This window comes from Rhinoderma darwinii, chromosome 8 (assembly GCF_050947455.1).
Source record: "Rhinoderma darwinii isolate aRhiDar2 chromosome 8, aRhiDar2.hap1, whole genome shotgun sequence".
Taxonomy (NCBI): Eukaryota; Metazoa; Chordata; class Amphibia; order Anura; family Rhinodermatidae; genus Rhinoderma; species Rhinoderma darwinii.
Window position 1 is genome coordinate 117,760,093 of NC_134694.1, and position 22,260 is coordinate 117,782,352.

Below are 22,260 nucleotides of genomic sequence, written 5' to 3' on the forward strand. Positions count from 1 at the left end.
TGCCTCCACCATGTTTCACTGTGGGGATGGTGTTCTTTTGGTGATGTGCGGTGTTGGCTTTGCGTCAAACATACCTTTTGGCATTAAGGCCAAAAAGTTCCACCTTGGTCTCATCAGACCATAACACGTTTTCTCACGTGCTTTTGGCAGAATTGTTATAGGTCTTTGCAAAACTTAGCCGGGCTTGGATGTTTTCATTTGTTAGAAAAGGCTTCCGTCTTGCTACCCTACCCCACGGCCCAGACATATGGAAAATATGGGAGATTATTGTCACTAGCGTTACACAACCAGTACCTGCCAGAAAGTCCTGCAGCTCGTTTAATTTTGCTGTAAGCCTCTTGGTAGCCTCCCGGACCAAGTTTTGAGACACGTCCAGTTCTTGGTAATGTCACTGTTGGGGTATGTGCACACACACTAATTACGTCCGTAATATACGGACGTAATTCGGCAGCAAGTAGTGGACCGAACACAGTGCAGGGAGCCGGGCTCCTAGCATCATAGTTTTGTACGACGCTAGGAGTCCCTGCCTCTCCGTGGAACTACTGTCCCGTACTGAAAACATGATTACAGTACGGGACAGTTGTCCTCCAGCGAGGCAGGGACTCCTAGCATCGTACATAAGTATGATGCTAGGAGCCCGGCTCAATGCACTGTGTTCGGTCCGGGACTTGCGGCCGAAATACGTCCGTCAATTACGGACGTAATTAGTGTGTGTGCACATACCCTTGTGCCAAATGTAATCCACTTCTTGATGACCGTCTTCACTGTGTTCTAAGGTATATCTAATGCCTTGGAAATTCTTTGGTACCCTTCTCCTGATTGATGCCTTTCCAAAATCACATCCCTTTGATGTGTTAGGGACCATGGCTTTTGCTGTCACATGCAACAAAGAATATCCTAATAGAACAGCTGTATTTTATATGGGGTTACTCAGAATCACTTTAAATAATGGCAGCTGAGTACTGACTACTATTTAACATGAGTTTAAATGTGATTGGCTAATTCTGAACACAACCACATCCCTAATTATAATCTGGTACAGGGGTATGTATACTATCCTATCTGTCTGTCTGTCTGTCTATCTATCTTCCAAATCCTAATTGTAGTTTTCTAGAAAACAACAAAAATAAAAAAAACACCACCAACAGGGGTGATCATCCAGCTTTCCCTGTCTCCTGAATGGTCAATCTGACCAGCAATTCAGCTCGTCTTTGGGTATCACTACATAATTAGGCAGATGTTCTGTCCAAGAAACTGGTAAGATCCGTGTTTGAACCGTACTGACACATATATAAGAGGTCACCCAGCTTTTCTAGCATCGGAGATCAGATTCCTCGACTTTGAAGAGAACGACTCAGCACTGGACTTCTATTTACCGATGATTATATGGGGGGGGGGGGGCACTCACTGTTTGGTCTTGTATTCCAGTAATTCACATACTTTCCACATCTGTCACTTTTCTGAAGTAGATGATTTAGACTTGGTTCTAATTTTTGAACTTCTCATTGGTTGGTGAAATCTACGAGCACTTTTCTTATTATTCTCCAGTTTCCACGGCAAGAACTGCCAGATCTTCTGGGATGGAGCAGATTGTATAATTGTTCGTATATTTCTAATTCAAACGTGTTTATGAAATCATTTTTGGCAGAACAATGCGATGCATAATGCAGGCTGCTGTCATATTCCTGATAAAAGCAAATGTAATTATTGTGATCGTTGTGGCTCCTCATCAACAATGTCGTTCAACTCCGCAAAAAGACTTAACCCTCTCCTGCCTTGGGACACATTTCACCAAAGTCATGCTGGGACTCTCGGATTCCAATAGTGTAGCTCTGCTATCATTTTACAGTATAAATCTCCAAATAATGTGTTATACTCCAAGCACATCCAGAGCTGCATCCGCAATGTCCTAATCTGCAGATACTGAGTTAATACTATAGATCTTAAACTCCAGTCATACCCAGAGCTAAGTTTAGAATTCTGCTGCCTTATTGATATTGTGTTGAATAGTGTTTTATACTCCAATCACAGCCAGAGCTGCTGTTATAGTTCTATTGTCTTTTATTAAACTTGAGTTATATCACCTCTTATCCTTCAGTAATATTCAGATCTGCATCCTTGATTCTGCTGGATACCAATTTAGAATCCATGATTTGTGCTGACTGTCTCGGCCTTAACAGCTCAGCTGAGGACCTATCATGTATGTACTTGGTGTAACTGCTGCATCTCTTCTCAAACCTGCTCTGTACAGACACTGAACCAGCAGACACAGACCCTATGCTCTCACAGCTGAGGGTTGTTACAATTGTATCCAGTCTAGACAATCTTCTATGAGCTAAATACAGCAGCATCACAAATATCTCTGAAGAAGTCCTGATAGATACATTTTACCTGCACTTATACATTGTAGCAGACTGGAGTATGGACTGTTTAGTTCAGAGGATTGCCTAGACTGGATACAATGTAACAAATATTAGCCGGTGAGTTGTATTTAGTCTGTAAAGAAGAATCTTCCCACTCACTGACAGCAAGCAAAGACCTTGAAAGTGAGGGAGCATTGAAGACATGTACATATTCATTCAGGCGTATATATACTCACACATATACCTATAGATTTATTCTAGCATACAGTGAAGGAAATAAGTATTTGATCCCTTGCTGATTTTGTACGTTTGCCCACTGTCAAAGACATGAACAGTCTAGAATTTTTAGGATAGGTTAATTTTACCAGTGAGAGTTAGATTATATTTTTAAAAAAAATCACATTGTCAAAATTATATATATTTATTTGCATTGTGCACAGAGAAATAAGTATTTGATCCCTTTGGAAAACAAGACTTAATACTTGGTGGCAAAACCCTTTTTGGCAAGCACAGCAGTCAGACGTTTTTTGCAGTTGATAATGAGGTTTGCACACATGTTAGATGGAATTTTGGCCCACTCCTCTTTGCAGATCATCTGTAAATCATTAAGATTTCGAGGCTGTCGCTTGTCAACTCGGATCTTCAGCTCCCTCCATAAGTTTTCCATGGGATTAAGGTCTGGAGACTGGCTAGGCCACTCCATGACCTTAATGTGCTTCTTTTTGAGCCACTCCTTTGTTGCCTTGGCTGTATGTTTCGGGTCATTGTCGTGCTGGAAGACCCAGCCACGAGCCACTTTTAATGTCCTGGTGGAGGGAAGGAGGTTGTCACTCAGGATTTGAGGGTACATGGCTCCATCCATTCTCCCATTGATGCGGTGAAGTAGTCCTGTGCCCTTAGCAGAGAAACACCCCCAAAACATAATGTTTCCACCTCCATGCTTGACAGTGGGGACGGTGTTCTTTGGGTCATAGGCAGCATTTCTCTTCCTCCAAACACGGTGAGTTGAGTTAATGCCAAAGAGCTCAATTTTAGTCTCATCTGACCACAGCACCTTCTCCCAATCACTCTCAGAATCATCCAGATGTTCATTTGCAAACTTCAGACGGGCCTGTACATGTGCCTTCTTGAGCAGGGGGACCTTGCGGGCACTGCAGGATTTTAATCCATTACGGCGTAATGTGTTACCAATGGTTTTCTTGGTGACTGTGGTCCCAGCTGCCCTGAGATCATTAACAAGTTCCCCCCGTGTAGTTTTCGGCTGAGCTCTCACCTTCCTCAGGATCAAGGATACCCCACGAGGTGAGATTTTGCATGGAGCCCCAGATCGATGTCGATTGACAGTCATTTTGTATGTCTTCCATTTTCTTACTATTGCACCAACAGTTGTCTGCTTCTCACCCAGCGTCTTACTTATGGTTTTGTAGCCCATTCCAGCCTTGTGCAGGTCTATGATCTTGTTCCTGACATCCTTAGAAAGCTCTTTGGTCTTGCCCATATTGTAGAGGTTAGAGTCAGACTGATTCATTGAGTCTGTGGACAGGAGTCTTTTATACAGGTGACCATGTAAGAGCTGTCTATAATGCAGGCACCAAGTTGATTTGGAGCAGTAACTGGTCTGGAGGAGGCTGAACTCTTAATGGTTGGTCGGGGATCAAATACTTATTTCTCTGTGCACAATGCAAATAAATATATATAATTTTGACTATGTGATTTTCTTTTTTTTTTTTTTATATAATCTATCTCTCACTGGTAAAATTAACCTAGCCTAAAAATTCTAGACTGTTCATGACTTTGACAGTGGGCAAACTTACTAAATCAGCAAGGGATCAAATACTTATTTCCTTCACTGTATATCCTGAAGGTGGTGTTCTGGGACTGGATTTTTATGGAACAGCAGGTAAGACTAGTAGTGGGACCTGTCATTCCCTTCCCCACACCAGTACGGGCATTACCCCCAACCCAGTTATCTCAGGTGAAGCTACTGGGATCATTGCTGAGCCGTAAAAGTTGTGCTGTCTGTGCACAGAGGGTCAGAGCCTGGGAATCCACACAAGGATAGTGCGCAAAGTCTAATCCAAGGGACATTGTACTCCTGGTTTATAATAGGTGCGGAAATCTGCTGTTTGCTTAGTTTCCAGACCGGCCAGGTGCTTGTTTTCATTATATGCTGGATAAGATCCTGTTTATTTGTTGAACTTCAGTAAAGCCAATAAATATACATATACAGTTTATGACCACAAAAAGTTCTACACCATCATATGTCTATCTATCTATCTCTATCTCTATCATCATCATCATCTATATCTATACATATATTTATACAGTGAAACCTCTGGACTAACCACCCAAATCGCACTGAAAAACTTAATTTTATGGGTTTGGTCCACTCAAGGAAAAAAGTATGCAGGTTAAAGTATGTCCCCTGCATGGCTCACCCTCTCATTCCTAGTCCCCAGCATGGCTCACCCTCTCATTCGTAGTCCCCTGCATGGCTCACCCTCTCATTCGTAGTCCCCTGCATGGCTCACCCTATCATTCGTAGTCCCCTGCATGGCTCACCCTATCATTCTTAGTCCCCAGCATGGCTCACCCTCTCATTCCTAGTCCCCAGCATGGCTCACCCTCTCATTCCTAGTCCCCTGCATGGCTCACCCTCTCATTCCTAGTCCCAAGCATGGCTCACCCTCTCATTCCTAGTCCCCAGCATGGCTCACCCTCTCATTCCTAGTCCCCAGCATGCCTCATCTCATTCCTCGTCCTCAGCAAGGCTGTTCCTCTCATTCCTAGTCCCCAGCATGGCTCCCCTCTCATTGCTACTGCCTAACATGGCTCCCCTCTCTCATTGATAGTCCCCAGCATGGTTCGCCCTCTCATTCTTAGACAGTACACCAGCATAGCCCTCCTCTCATTCATATACGGTACAGTTCACCAGCATGGCTCCACCTATTTCTTAGACGCCAGTCAGGCTGCGCTCTCCATATCCCCCTCCTCACTGTTCACCTTCACACCTCAGTGGCAGTCTGTAAGCTCCCTTGCTCAACAATCCTGCGGGTTGTTGAGTGCAGTTTGACCATTCCCTGACAGCCTCCTTTATTATGACGCTCCTGCTCTCATTGCCCCAATGATGTGGCGCGATGCTGGCAGCGTCTCTCTCCTGATGTACCAAGCAAGTCTCCTCCTGCTCTCTCCGGTCCGTTGATGAGCCGCGACATGCACCCGTGTCCGGGAATTCAGAGTGCATGTCCGTTCAATCTGTGTTTTTTTTTCAAAGAGTCATATACACCTAAATACACCTACATCCTCATTTACACAGACACGTAACCGCCACCTTCATAAACTTTCCCCCAGTCCCGAATTAACATTGTGTTATTCCTGTTCATTTGCAGCAGAACTGTAGAACTTTATGTTGAATATCTGAAGATATAATATCCATGAGAGACGCGGTGAAGTCTTTATTACATTGTCAGTCATCGCCTCTGATCTTATTAATAAATGACACAAACTTTGATAAGTTTAAAAGGGGCTTCTGGAAACATGCAAATGACCTGAATAATTTATTACACAATATGTGAATCTCGCTGAATGTTTAATCAGACAAGGAAAACTGGTAAATAGCCACGTTCATAATCCCCCGATCATCTCTCGAAAGAAATCCTCACCTTGATATAAAGATAAAGCTGGTGGATTTCTTAGCGGTGGATAGTAACCGTCCGTAGCGTCCCCCATAGAGACCGTGACTATAGCGCTCCATGGATTTCAGCCAGGATATGTGCATTTAAGATGTTAATGTTTTAGATCAGTTTTCTTAAAGAGATACTACAGCTATTTACACCATATGATGGCTCCAGGCAGTGGTGCAGGGTGAACATCAGTTACTTTGCCTTAGTCAAAATATTTCCATACAGGGCTAGAGCAGCAAACTGATTCTTTCCCCCAGGTGAAGCAAAGATAAACTCTAAACATGACTATGAGCGCGGAGAGCCGCTAAGAATCAGTGGCTCTCATTGACCCTGTCGTCTATCTGAATGGCTGCATGTAATACCATATTTCTCCTGCAGGGGAAATGAGCAGCCGACAGCAACTTCCCGCTTTAGAATAATCTGTTTGCTGAGGGTCTCGGGAGCTCTCTGATTAGACACCCCCTTTAATTAGCTTCCTATGTAATTGGTCCTAGTGTGTATGTGTGGGATAGGGACAGGAGTGACCATCTCTGTAAAACACTGTGGAATATGTTGGTGCTAAATAAGCAACAGAAAATAAATAAAATGAGAGCGCTTGTTTCTGTGTGTTGTGTAGCAGCAGGTTCTGTCTTGTACCCCATCTCATGGGCCGGGTCAGTCCCTAGAGGAACGTGCAGGGTAATCCCTTTTGGTCACTCATGAATTCTTCATTTATTGTAGATGATTTATTTTTTTCTTGTTCATGGATCATTGAGTTCAATATAGAAGGATTTACGGAGTAAGGCCGAGGAATTAGTAAGGTCTCGGGAGCGGACTTGCTATGACTCCTGAAGGCCCTAGTGTAAACTTCTGATTAGCAGAGAAGGTTTATGACGGATCTGAGCTCTCATGGTTGTCCTTCAAGTCTTAACTTTAGAGGGGACTTTGTAATCTTCCTGCAGTACATTTCATATCTTATGTCCATTTCTCCAGCGTTTCTGGTCTTCTTGAAGAGATTTAAAGTGTGTGTGTGTGTGTGTGTGTGTGTGTGTGTGTGTGTGTGTGTGTGTGTATGTATATTTAAATATTATATACTAGTCCTTCTGCATGAATTAGAATATCATCAAAAAGTTAATTTATTTCCGTAATTCAATTCAAAAAGTGAAACTCATATTGTCTATAGATTCATTACACACAGAGGGATCTATTTCCAGCGTTTGTTTCTCTTAATGTTGATGATTATGGAAACAGTTACTGAAAACCCAAAATTTTGTGTCTCAGAAAATGAGAATATTATATAAGCCCAATTTCAAAAATGATTTTTAATACCGAAATGTCGTCCTACTGAGAAGTCTGTTCAGTATATGCCCTCAATACTTGGCCAGGGCTCCGACTCTGCATGAATTACTGCATCAATGCGGCGATCAGCCTGTGGCACTGCTGAGGTGTTATCAATGCGGCGTGGCATGGAGGCAATCAGCCTGTGGCACTGCTGAGGTGTTATCAATGCGGCGCGGCATGGAGGCGATCAGCCTGTGGCTCTGCTGAGGTGTTATCAATGCGGTGTGGCATGGGGGCGATCAGCCTGTGGCACTGCTGAGGTGTTATCAATGCGGCGTGGCATGGAGGTGATCAGCCTGTGGCACTGCTGAGGTGTTATCAATGCGGCGTGGCATGGAGGTGATCAGCCTGTGGCACTGCTGAGGTGTTATCAATGCGGTGCGGCATGGAGGCGATCAGCCTGTGGCTCTGCTGAGGTGTTATCAATGCGGCGTGGCATGGATGTGATCAGCCTATGGCACTGCTGAGGTGTTATCAATGCGGCGTGGCATGGATGTGATCAGCCTATGGCACTGCTGAGGTGTTATCAATGCGGCGTGGCATGGAAGCGATCAGCCTGTGGCACTGCTGAGGTGTTATCAATGCGGCGTGGCATGGAGGCGATCAGAATGTGGCACTGCTGAGGTGTTATGGAAGCCCAGGTTGCTTTGATAGCGGCCTTCAGCTCGTCTGCATTGTTAGGTCTGGGGTCTCATCTTCCTCTTGACAATACCCTATAGATTCTCTATGGGGTTTAGATCGGGTGAGTTTGCTGACCAATCAGGCGCAGTGATCCTGTGGTTATTACACCAGGTATTGGTACTTTTGGCAGTGTGGGCAGGTGCCAAGTCCTGCTGGAAAATGAAATCATCATCTCCATAAAGCTTGTCAGCAGAGGGAAGCATGAAGTGCCGGGAAATGTCCTGCTAGACGCTGCGCTGACTCTGGACTTGATATAATACAGTTCATTAGTAAGTTGTAGAACTGGTCATTATACAATGAATAAAGGGGTTCTCCTGAATTAGAAATATATGGCTGTCTTCTTCCAGAAAGAGCGCCACACCTGTCCACAGGTTGTGTGTGGTATTGCAGCTAGACTCCATTTACTTCAGGTCTGGCGCGGTTTCTGAAAGAAGAGAAGTCTCCACACTTCTACCTGACATGGACCCTGCCTATGTGGATGTCTATAAACTGCTAATACACAATTCTAAAGGGATAAACATTGACTTACAAGTAAGCAACCTCTAGGGGGCACTGTAAGGAGAGTTCCCTCCATTTCAAGAAGAGATACAGTATTTCCCCTTGAAGTTTTCATCTTTTTAAGTCTTGTTGATCTTTCTTTGGCCTTGCTTGATTGCCATCAGTTCCTCTGACAGACTGGCTGCTATGGACTCTCTGCCTGACAAACCTATAGACAAGGCTGTAGTTGTTAAGCAGTGTGTCCATAGCAACCAGTCTTTCGGACCGCAAAGTGGGGGGATTTTCTTGACATCTTTGTTACTACTATTTGAGATCTAGTGATTTACATTTGTGTTTCTTATACAGTTTTTTTATGGAGTTTTTTTATGACCGTTTTTCTTACATTTCCTCTTTAATAGGGCGGCCTGAAGAACAATAAGCACGAGTGTACGCTGTCGTCTCAGGAATATGTGCACGAGCTGCGATCCGGGATAACAGATGACAAACTCCTCAACTGCCTGGAGTCCCTGAGGGTGTCCCTGACCAGCAACCCCGTCAGGTTAGTCCCACTAATGATGAGGAATCCTTCATGCATACTTACAGACAACAGTCCCACAAAAGGGGTGGGGGTATGCAAATGTGCACGAAAAGTGGGCGATTTAAATTATTTTGGGGGAGTTCCCGGCATGCGGTTTTATTGCAAATCGGCGTGGATTTCAAATAGATTGTTCATGGTCTCCCGATTTTTAAAGTGTAGCTAAATGTTTGACAAACTTCTGACATGCCATAGAGACATGTCAGAAGTTTGGATTGGTGGGGGACCGAGCACTGAGACCCCCACCAATCGCTAGTACGAAGCAGCTGAAGCCCTCGTGTGAGCGCTCAGCCGCTTCGTGTCCGGCTTTTTCCGGAAAGCCGATGTATCGGAGTACCGGGTCATAGAATTTCTATTGAGTCCGTACAATGATGCATTTATTTCCGGAAAAGGCTGATCAGACACGAAGCGGCCCAGCGCTCACACGAGCACTTCAGCTGCTTCGTTCTAGCGATTGGTGGGGGTGTCAGTGCTCGGACCCCCACCAATCCAACCTACTCACATGTCTCTATGACATGTCAGAAGTTTGTCAAACGTTTAGCTGAACTTTAACGTAATTGGCAATTTTGACCGCATGGCCATTACCAGTTTAATAACCAATTGTTGTTTAATGCCAATTTGCTGTAAAACGGGACGACGGCGTGGTTTGCCGCCGCACCTTAGCCACGCTGTGGCCGCTTACGTGCACCTATCAGTATTTTATTTATTCTTTATTTCTGTTCGTTCTATAATGCTAACATGTTGTGCAGCGCTGTACAGAAGTTGTCCTCATTCACTGTCCCCAACTCACAATCTAAATTCCCTATATTTTCGGAATTTACCATCACATTCCCTATTTTAAATATTATCCGTGGCCCCTAAATGCCACCTCCCCTCATTCGCCGATATTCCAGTGCTATAAAGCTATAATATACATGAGCACCCCTGAATGCTTTGGCTGAGAGTGCTGACTGATTTCAAAAGCTCTGCTTGCTGTCACTGAATAAGAACATTCTTGTTTACATTAAGAGGCTGAAAACCATCTCAACTACTGGAGGTGAACCTGTGTGAGAAGTCTTGGCCTGTACAGCTTTTCAGCCTAAATGCAATCAATAATGTTTTCGTTCTATGACAGGAAGCAGAGATTGTGAACATGGTTAAAAATGTAAACGTAAAGTATATTAGAAAGTTATAGAACTTTACAATAGGATATAATTAATCTTTATTTATATAAAACCAGAAAACCACTTTAACAATTTACCATAATTTAGTCTCGGAATTGGATTTGCGCTCAGCATTTTATTTTTCAATTAAAGATTTGCATTATTTTCTATAATTACATCAATTAAGATCAATTACGTGAAGTTTATTGATTGTTTTGTGAAACTCAATAGATGTTAGAAAATCAGATAACTGCAGAAAAAGTCAATATTATTAGTAACGGATTAATAATTAGCGAGTGGAACGCGACCGCTCCTCACAACGCTCCGATTCACTTGATTATTATGTGCAGGAACAATAAATTACTGATATCCTCCGCATCAAGCCGGGACACGGCGCAGGTCATAGATTGTTAGAAGTCATTTTAGTTGCAGTTTTTGCTACTTTTTTTGTAATACCGTAAAAAACGCGCCATTTTTGTAAAAATAACCATCCATATTCTTCTTTAGGAGCATTGCCCTAGGCGATAATGTGATACCTCACAGAAAAGTTCTACAGTGGCACATGAAGTGCTCGCCAGCTCCGAGTCTTCGATTATAGACTCTCACTTTCACTTGCATTTTTTTGCTTAAGGATCATAAAAGATTCTTAAAACCTACAATATCCCATGCACTAGAAATAATATTCTCAGCCGCAGTAATGTGTGCACTGCAATCATTGAGAAACAGATTCACAGCCGTAGCGCCTTCAAGTAGCATTTTATAAAACATTTGTGCAACGTCAAAACTTATGGTTCATGCCAGATTTTATCATTTGTACTTAACAAAGCCAATAAATAAGAAAATTGTATAGTCCGTTATTGTAATTATATTATTGTATATAGGGGCAGTATTATAGTAGTTATATTCTTGTATATAGGGAGCAGTATTATAGTAGTTATATGCTTGTATATAGGGGCAGTACTATAGTAGTTATATTCTTGTATATAGGAGCAGTATTATAGTAGTTATATTCTTGTATATAGGGGCAGTATTATAGTAGTTATATTCTTGTATATAGGGGGCAGTATTATAGTAGTTATATTCTTGTATATAGGAGCAGTATTATAGTAGTTATATTCTTGTATATAGGAGCAGTATTATAGTAGTTATATTCTTGTATATAGGGGCAGCATTATAGTAGTTATATTCTTGTAAATAGGGGCAGTATTATAGTAGTTATATTCTTGTATATAGAAGGCAGTATTATAGTACCGTAGTTATATTCTTGTATATAGGAGCAGTATTATAGTAGTTATATTCTTGTATATAGAGGGCAGTATTATAGTAGTTATATTCTTGTATATAGGAGCAGTATTATAGTAGTTATATTCTTGTATATAGGGGCAGTATTATAGTAGTTGTATTCTTGTATATAGGAGCAGTATTATAGTAGTTATATTCTTGTATATAGGGGCAGTATTATAGTAGTTATATTCTTGTATATAGGGACAGTATTATAGTAGTTATATTCTTGTATATAGAGGGCAGTATTATAGTAGTTATATTCTTGTATATAGGGGGCAGTATTATAGTAGTTATATTCTTGTATATAGGGAGCAGTATTATAGTAGGTATATTCTTGTATATAGGGGCAGCATTATAGTAGTTATATTCTTGTAAATAGGGGCAGTATTATAGTAGTTATATTCTTGTATATAGGGACAGTATTATAGTAGTTATATTCTTGTATATAGAGGGCAGTATTATAGTAGTTATATTCTTGTATATAGAGGGCAGTATTATAGTAGTTATATTCTTGTATATAGGGGGCAGTATTATAGTAGTTATATTCTTGTATATAGGGAGCAGTATTATAGTAGGTATATTCTTGTATATAGGGGCAGCATTATAGTAGTTATATTCTTGTAAATAGGGGCAGTATTATAGTAGTTATATTCTTGTATATAGAAGCAGTATTATAGTAGTTATAATCTTGAATATGGAAGCAGTATTATAGTGGTTATATTCTTGTATATAGTGGGCAGTATTATAGTAGATATATTCTTGTATATAGGGGGCATTATTATAGTAGGTATATTCTTGTATATAGGGGCAGCATTATAGTAGATATATTCCTGTATATAGGAGCAGTATTATAGTAGTTATATTCTTGTATATAGGAGCAGTATTATAGTAGTTATATTCTTGTATATAGGAGCAGTATTATAGTAGATATATTCTTGTATATAGGGGGCAGTATTATAGTAGTTATATTCTTGTATATAGGGGGCAGTATTATAGTAGTTATATTCTTGTATATAGGGGGCAGTATTATAGTAGTTATACTCTTGTATATAGGAGCAGTATTATAGTAGTTATATTCTTGTATATAGGGGGCAGTATTATAGTAGTTATATTCTTGTATATAGGAGCAGTATTATAGTAGTTATATTCTTGTATATAGGGGGCAGTATTATAGTAGTTATATTCTTGTATATAGGAGCAGTATTATAGTAGTTATATTCTTGTATATAGGGGCAGTATTATAGTAGTTATATTCTTGTATATAGGAGCAGTATTATAGTAGTTATATTCTTGTATATAGGGACAGTATTATAGTCGTTATATTCTTGTATATAGAGGGCAGTATTATAGTAGTTATATTCTTGTATATAGGGGGCAGTATTATAGTAGTTATATTCTTGTATATAGGGAGCAGTATTATAGTAGGTATATTCTTGTATATAGGGGCAGCATTATAGTAGTTATATTCTTGTAAATAGGGGCAGTATTATAGTAGTTATATTCTTGTATATAGGGACAGTATTATAGTAGTTATATTCTTGTATATAGAGGGCAGTATTATAGTAGTTATATTCTTGTATATAGAGGGCAGTATTATAGTAGTTATATTCTTGTATATAGGGGGCAGTATTATAGTAGTTATATTCTTGTATATAGGAGTAGTATTATAGTAGTTATATTCTTGTACATAGGAGCAGTATTATAGTAGTTATATTCTTGTATATAGGGGGCAGTATTATAGTAGGTATATTCTTGTATATAGGGGCAGCATTATAGTAGTTATATTCTTGTAAATAGGGGCAGTATTATAGTAGTTATATTCTTGTATATAGAAGCAGTATTATAGTAGTTATAATCTTGAATATGGAAGCAGTATTATAGTGGTTATATTCTTGTATATAGTGGGCAGTATTATAGTAGATATATTCTTGTATATAGGGGGCAGTATTATAGTAGGTATATTCTTGTATATAGGGGCAGCATTATAGTAGATATATTCCTGTATATAGGAGCAGTATTATAGTAGTTATATTCTTGTATATAGGAGCAGTATTATAGTAGTTATATTCTTGTATATAGGGGGCAGTATTATAGTAGTTATATTCTTGTATATAGGAGCAGTATTATAGTAGATATATTCTTGTATATAGGGGGCAGTATTATAGTAGGTATATTCTTGTATATAGGGGCAGTATTATAGTAGATATATTCCTGTATATGCTGGCAGTATTATAGTAGATATATTTTTGTATATAGGGGGCAGTATTATAGTGTCTATTAATATGATGGGACAAAAAACAGTTCCACTATATAAAACATAAAACTAAGTGTACTGCAGAACCAGAATGTATTGCGACAGAATTATAAATTTTTAATCTTTACCCCCCTTTTCCACCACAGTGTATATAGTGTGACTCTTTTTCATGACTGATGGTTTGAATATTGTAATGGCAAAACAATAATATTTAAGAAATGTGCCGTTACAATGTTCTACCCAGGCAGATCAGATACCCCGATGTCACAGTATGTGGCTGAATATGTTACATAAAATGTACTGTATATGAGTTTCATGCGTGAGATAGAATTCTTGGAAATATGGAATCTTGAAATAAACAACCGCACAATTCAGATCATTAAGTAGATGCTTTTTTGGGGTGAAGTTCCAGTTTATATTCTGACTGATTTGCTCTTATTTCTGAGTCCAGAAAAAAAGGATATAATACAATTATATGGATATATATTACCGCCGGGGAGCTCTTTAATACAATAGAGCAGGAATGAAAGATCAGATTTGTCTTGTCAGTGAAGGGCGATCACGTTCAGAACGATAATTCTGTTTGTCAAAAACAAAAGAAAAGGATAAAAAATTGGTTTGTGCTCAATGTGAAGTGAACAGGATTACGACGCTCTTAATTACATTTGTAATGGAAGCGACCATTGTCTGATCTATGTCCCTTAAAGGGTACCTGTCGTTTTTATTAAATTTTTCATGATAAGCTAGCATATGTGTGTATACATGAGGGGTAGCACTATTTCTGCTCCTTTATATGGTTTTGATTTTGCAATTTTTAGCAGTTTTCCCCTTTACGTTTTTTATCTGTAGCTTGTATTTCTCTGTGGGCTCGGGGGTTGAGACCGGCTGCCGTACACTACACAGTAAGGAGAGGAGAATCTATTCCGTACCCTTCTCTCTCACTCAGGAAGAGCCCCAGGATCATGCGGGACATACATAGAGAAGTGTTTTGGTTGAGATGGAAAGTTTCTATACCTGTCGTTCTGCTCTTATCTCCTACGCTTCCTGCTCACTCTTCCCCCTCCTCTCGCCATAGACTTCCATAGACAGATGTAATCTGATACAAGCGAGCTGCAGTCCGACTCGAGACGGATAGAGCTGAATTTTCAGTGAAAGAGGGAGGGGGAGCAGGAAAACGGCCAGATAAGAGCAGAAAGATGCTTGTTTCTCGGATACAATACATTACAGAGTTTCTTATAATCACCTGTACTATTCATTTATGCAAAGTTTGTTGAAATGACCATGCCCATTTAAATTATGTTTAAAGATTCGCGAAATATGTCTGCTTACTTCTAGAAACAGCGCAACTCTTGTCACTATTTCTGCTCTTTTATATGGTTTTGATTTTGCAATTTTTAGCAGTTTTCCCCTTTACGTTTTTTATCTGTAGCTTGTATTTCTCTGTGGGCTCGGGGGTTGAGACCGGCTGCCGTACACTACACAGTAAGGAGAGGAGAATCTATTCCGTACCCTTCTCTCTCACTCAGGAAGAGCCCCAGGATCATGCGGGACATACATAGAGAAGTGTTTTGGTTGAGATGGAAAGTTTCTATACCTGTCGTTCTGCTCTTATCTCCTACGCTTCCTGCTCACTCTTCCCCCTCCTCTCGCCATAGACTTCCATAGACAGATGTAATCTGATACAAGCGAGCTGCAGTCCGACTCGAGACGGATAGAGCTGAATTTTCAGTGAAAGAGGGAGGGGGAGCAGGAAAACGGCCAGATAAGAGCAGAAAGATGCTTGTTTCTCGGATACAATACATTACAGAGTTTCTTATAATCACCTGTACTATTCATTTATGCAAAGTTTGTTGAAATGACCGTGCCCATTTAAATTATGTTTAAAGATTCGCGAAATATGTCTGCTTACTTCTAGAAACAGCGCAACTCTTGTCTGTGGGCTACGCCTGGTATTGCAGTGTAACTCCATGTATACTGTAATAATACAACCCCTCAAAAGGGAATCTATCACTATATCTGATTTTTCATAGTGGGTTAAAAATCCAAACTATAACGTACTTTTAAAAAAATATATATTATCTGTTATTTTCTGACGGTATATATATATTTTTTTTATTGTATATTATATTTACATATTTATGGGGGCAGCCATCTATTTGCAACAGCAGTACCGTATATTTGCTGTACAGCAGGTACCTGGATTTAAAGGGTTTGCCCACTACCCGACAACTAATGACCTATCCACCGGATATGTCATTCGTATATGATCGGTGGGAGTCCAACTACCGGACCCCGCACCGATCAGCTTCTCCGGTTGCCTATGGGCACCGGACATCCATATCGGAAGAAGATGTCTTCGGCCACGGAATGGCGGTAGAGCTGCAGTACTGCAGTATCCAAGAGAATACATAGGAGCAGAGTTGCAGTTCTGCAGCATGGCCGCTATACAATGTATAGTGTGCAATGACATCCGGTGCCTGTAGGCAGCCGAAGCAGCTGATCGGTGCAGGGTCCGGGTGTCGGACCTGCACCGATGATCTACTGATGACCTATCCGGTTGATAGGTCATCCGTTGTCCGGTAGTGGACGACCCATTTAAGAAATTAAGCATGGCTCATTGACTGAAATGAGGGTGTGTAGTGATCATGCTTTGTGACTAGCAGAGGTCAAGTTCAGGCAGATGGAGGAGGAGGAGGTGAGCTCTAATTATCTTCAGAAATTTTTAATGGTGTGATACTGTGTTATCTACTTTCATCTTTATAATAGGGGTGTTACCTTTCGTTGTCCTCCTGCCTTCTGATGATAAGATTGTTGAACTTGCCGCCAGTGTACACAGCACAAGCTGAAAAGTGGTAGACAACAGCCTATAATTGGCTAAGTGGCCACAGTTTTTAATATAAATAATGACAAATGTAAAAATAAATAAAAATTTTTTTTTTAAAAAAGCCACAATTTTTATAAAAACATGCTCGGTAATTTTGTACTAATAGGTCTCCTTTATTGGGTAATGCGACCTGTGCGCAGCGCTTGTGTAAACCGTGATACTTGTAGCCGTGTTATTTACCAGCCGTGGCTCCGTTTAGCTCTTGATCTTTTATTTTCAGGCTATAACATTTTCAGTCTTACAATTTTCTCCCTAGAACATATGTTCTAGTGTCGACGTCATCGTCCTGTAATAACCGAGCTGTGACATTTACCCAGAAAAAACACAGAAGGCAGAAATTGTTTTGACAGTGAAAGGTTTTTACAAAAGCAAAAGTTCAGATCCTTGAAGGTCATTGTCCCCTGATGAGACACATTGGTGACCACTGTGTGTGCCCCCAAATCTACACACCAAGAGATGAGCTCCAGGTTTATGGTAATTGGCTACAGATCAACATTGAATGTTGTGTTTTTTTTATTATTAGCCGTAATAACGTTATAAATGTTCCAACTGTCTCCGCATTAAATGGATTTACAGAATTGGAACAAAACCTGGATCTGTTTTGTCCACATTTCTTATAAATTCCATGTGTAACCTTTCTGTTTATTCAGTTATGTCTCAGGTCAACAATGTAACGTAGTAAGATATACACTGGGTATCGCCTTCTAGGGCTAAGATAGTATCAAAAAAGTCATACTTGCAATGCAAGTATTACAAATGGACACTACTATGCCCGTTTCTTTTTTAGTTTCCACCATAATGGCTGAGAACGCGGAGTTCTACTTCCCACGCCTCCTCACCTCGACACAACGTTTCGGGAGTCTTCACTCCTTAACTCATGTGTTATGTCTCAGGTTGCAGCTATGTTGATTTTTATTATAACCTTAATAGGAGGAGAAGCTAGCTACTTCCTTCCTCCGATGATGATGTCACCACTGAACTTATTAGTATTCCTGTTTTCCAGGTTAACCCATTAGTGACCATAATACGCCTTTTCACGGCGGCCACTAATGTGCTTTATTCCGATGCAGATGCCTCATCACGGCGCTGCATCGGAATAAATAAACAGAGCAGGGAGCCGTTTAATCTGGCCTAGCAGATGCCCGTCCGTTTTACACGGACAGGTGGTAATACACTGCAATAGAAAAGTATTGCAGTGTATTATAAAAACGATCGTAGAGTCCCCTAGTGGGACTAGTAAAAAAAGGTAAAAAAGTTTACTAAATCTTAATTTTAATAAAATACGTGAGAAAATAATGGAAAACCAACTTTTTCCCCCTACAAAATGCTTTATTATGAAAGAAAGTAAGTTACACATATTTGGTATCGCCACGTCCGTAACGAACCCAACTATAAAGTTATTACATTATTTACGGTGAACGGCGTAAAAAATGTAATTAAAAAAACAATGCAAAAATTGCTGCTTTCTATGAATCCTACCTAAAAAAGAAATGTGATAAAAAAGTCGCTTCTACTCCAAAATGGTACCAATAAAAACTACAAATCGTCCCGCAAAATAAAAGCCTCCTACAACTGCATCGGCGGAAAAATTTAAAAAAAGTTATGGCTCTTGAAATATGGAGACACAAAAAGAAATAATTTTGAAAAAAAAAAAAGCCTTTTTACTGTGTAAAATTAGTAAAACATACAAAATGTATACATATTTGGTATCGTTGCAATGGTAACAACCCGCTGAATAAAGTTATTGTGTTATTTATACCACACGGTAAACGGCGTAAATTTAGGATGCAAAAAAAGTGGCAACATTTTTTTTTCTATTGCCTCCCCCAAAAAAAGAATTGAATAAGAGCTAATCAATAAATTCTATGTAAACCAAAATAGAGCTATTAAAAATATTACTTGTCCCGCAAAAAACAAGACCTTATGCAGCCATGTCGACGCAAAAATAAAAAAGTTATAGCTCTTGGAATGCGACGATGGAAAAACTTTAAAAATAGCTTGGTCATTCAGGCTTAAAGTAGGCTGGTCATTAAGGGGTTAAAAAAGTTTCTGCACAATAAGGGGATGGAAGGAGGTGTGTTTCTCACTGTGATTGGCTTCCAGGTAGAGCTAAGAGACTGGGTGGGACCCTCTAGGTGACCGAGTGACCAAAATAACCTAATATGGCTGACAATGGTGGGTATCCGACCGCTACTCCAGAAACGAAAGACTGAAGAGTTCTGCAGCTCAGCTCCGCGTACCAGATAAGGAGACTTCACGCAGTGAAGTGGGACCCTGAGTTTGAATCTGGTCAGAATCATCATGGGCTCCCATGGGTGCTTTTACTTTATTTGCATGGGTGTTTGCTAGGACCTGTAGTTTCCTTTCCCCATGAATTTTGGTGGTGTAATTTAGAGCCCACCACCCAGACTTAAAACTTTACAATCCTCCGTAGTATATATAAGAAGAAAAAACTTGATCCGGAGTTTATATATAAAATATAACTTTTACTGTGTTTTTATATTACAAAGATTATAGACAATATTGTAAACAAGTTCATATGCCGTATATTCATACATAGTAGATTCTTGCATTGTTTGTAGCCTGTATCCAGAAAGATTTAGATTAATTGGTCAGATTAGACAGCAATTCGTATATAATTATAGTTAAAGGAGAGTGTTCACCAGGATTTGGTTTAGTATTTCCCTTACACAGATGGTAGTAAAGTACATAAAGACTAGGGGTCAATGCCCCCCCTACCAGTTCAGATGTTGGATGTCATCAGCTATTGAGTTGATGCAAGGGGATCGGGATCTTAGTGTAGAAAAAAATCCTCCTGACGCGTTTCATCTCGGCCAAACGATTCCTCAGAGGAGATGGGCCAGAACCAGCTTTACCCAGATTCAGAGGGTGTCGGGACAAATAATTAAGGCTGTCTGTTCAAAATGAGAGCATGCTTGCAGTGGCAAGAGATCACCTATGGTGTTAGGGTTTCGAAATTGGCGCCTGTTCCTAGCGTCTGACGTCAAAATCTTTTTAATATGAAAATACAGTAAAAGTTATATTTTATATATAAACTCCGGATCAATTTTTTTCTTTATGACATTTTCCCCACCCGCTGTGTATCCCTGAGAAGGCACACCACAGTATTAGTACAATGCTACAGCTTATGTTGGCGCTATTATATACAAGTAAGAAATAATGAAATCTATTATACTTGGGTAATATTTACAGCCGGGGACTGTGTGGTATCTACTTAGGACAAGAATGTTTGTATCCTGAGTATGTAAGTTGCAGTTTCTAGAGTGAATTTGTAGTCTTGAATAGACAAGAACACATAAGGAAGGGTCATCAAATACTCTACTGTACGTCCCCTTTAATTTGTGTTATTTTTAAATCTTTACCCCCCTAATGAAGAAATGTATCATCCTCATCACAGAAACAATAAATAATTACCATCATAAATTCTCTGCTGATGATTGTGTTTATTTCTGGTCTGAGATCTTTACTAATAATAACAACGGCCAGCAGGGGGCGAGCGGCTGAGTTATTTCTTCTAAGCTCATATTTTATCACCGTTATTGTTTATTTCCTCCCGTATTTGCGTGATTTGGGTTTTCAGAGCCTGGTAATAATTCATAGCGTTTCCCAGTAAAACACAGAAAGCTCGTAATTATTCAGATGCAGTTATTAAAACGGTGATATTTAAGAAATTGAAATGTAGCCGGGCTGGGATTTCTATATTTTACAATTAATATGTAAATCGGCTCTGGAAGGAATTGTTTTCCTGAGTTTGTTGTTTTATGACAAATCAGATGCAAATTGGTAAAACCTGGAACACATGGATATTGTGTGTGTGTGTGTGTGTGTGTGTGTGTGTGTGTGTATATGTGTGTATATATATATATATATATATATATATATATGTGGAGGCTGACAAACACCTGACTGATAATCTGGAAACCTGTACAACTGGGATGGAAAGATGGTAAAGAGAGGGAGAGAGAAGAGAGGGAGAGAGTAAGACAAGTGAGGGGGAGAGCGAGAGGGTGCGAAATCCACACCGTGGAATGACTTGTGGTCTGGGCTCCTGGCTAATGCATGGACCGTGGAAATGTGTCATGAGGCATAAGATGGATATTAGATAGATAGATAGATAGATAGATAGATAGATAGATACACTACCGTTCAAAAGTTTGGGGTCACCGAGACAATTTTGTGTTTTCCATGAAAACTCACACTTATATTTATCAAATGAGTTGCAAAATGACTAGAAAATATAGTCAAGACATTGACAAGGTTAGAAATAATGATTTTTATTTGAAATAATAATTTTCTCCTTCAAACTTTGCTTTGGTCTTGGAATGCTCCATTTGCAGCAATTCCAGCATTGCAGACCTTTGGCATTCTAGCTGTTAATTTGCTGAGGTAATCGGGAGAAATCTCCCCCCATGCTTCCAGAAGCCCCTCCCACAAGTTGGATTGGCTTGATGGGCACTTCTTGCGTACCATACGGTCAAGCTGATCCCACAACAGCTCTATGGGGTTGAGATCTGGTGCCTGCGCTGGCCACTCCATTACAGATAGAATACCAGCTACCGGCTTCTTCCCTAAATAGTTCTTGCATCATTTGGAGGTGCTTTGGTTCATTGTCCTGTTGTAGGATGAAATTGGCTCCAATCAAGCGCTGTCCACAGGGTATGGCATGGCGTTGCAAAATGGAGTGATAGCCTTCCTTATTCAAAATCCCTTTTACCTCGTACAAATCTACCACTTTACCCCAGACCATCCCATGACCTCCACCATGCTTGACAGATGGCGTCAGGCACTCTTCCAGCATCTTTTCAGTTGTTCTGCGTCTCACAAATGTTCTTCTGTGTGATCCAAACACCTCAAACTTCGATTCGTCTGTCCATAACACTTTTTTCCAATCTTCCTCTGTCCAATGTCTGTGTGGCTTTGCCCATATTAATCTTTTCCTTTTATTAGCCAGTCTCAGATATGGCTTTTTCTTTGCCACTCTGCCCTGAAGGCCAGCATCCCGGAGTCGCCTCTTCACTGTAGACGTTGACACTGGCGTTTTGCGGGTACTATTTAATGAAGCTGCCAGTTGAGGACCTGTGAGGCGTCTATTACTCAAACTAGAGACTCTAATGTACTTGTCTTGTTGCTTAGTTGTGCAGCGGGGCCTCCCACTTCTCTTTCTACTCTGATTAGAGCCTGTGTGTGCTGTCCTCTGAAGGGAGTAGTACACACCGTTGTAGGAAATCTTCAGTTTCTTGGCAATTTCTCGCATGGAATGGCCTTAATTTCTAAGAACAAGAATAGACTGTCGAGTTTCACATGAAAGCTCTCTTTTTCTAGCCATTTGGAGAGTTTAATCGAGCCCACAAATGTAATGCTCCAGATTCTCAACTAGCTCAAAGGAAGGTCAGTTTTATAGCTCCTCTAAACAGCAAAACTGTTTACAGCGGTGCTAACATAATTGCACAAGGGATTTCAAGTGTTTTCTAATCATCCATTAGCCTTCTAACACAGTTAGCAAACACAATGTACCATTAGAACACTGGAGTGATGGTTGCTGGAAATGGGCCTCTA

General features: G+C 40.2%; 1 protein-coding gene across 4 annotated transcripts in view; it reads left to right on the top strand.

The window, feature by feature from the left end:
* DIAPH2 (diaphanous related formin 2) overlaps positions 1 to 22,260 on the top strand; it is a 952,586-nt gene that overhangs the window by 171,214 nt on the left and 759,112 nt on the right. For all 4 annotated transcript variants that reach the window (XM_075836589.1, XM_075836591.1, XM_075836588.1 and 1 more), the window contains one exon: positions 8,944 to 9,083. In XM_075836589.1, the coding sequence (XP_075692704.1) occupies positions 8,944 to 9,083 (140 nt within the window). The remainder of the gene's footprint in view (positions 1 to 8,943; positions 9,084 to 22,260) is intronic.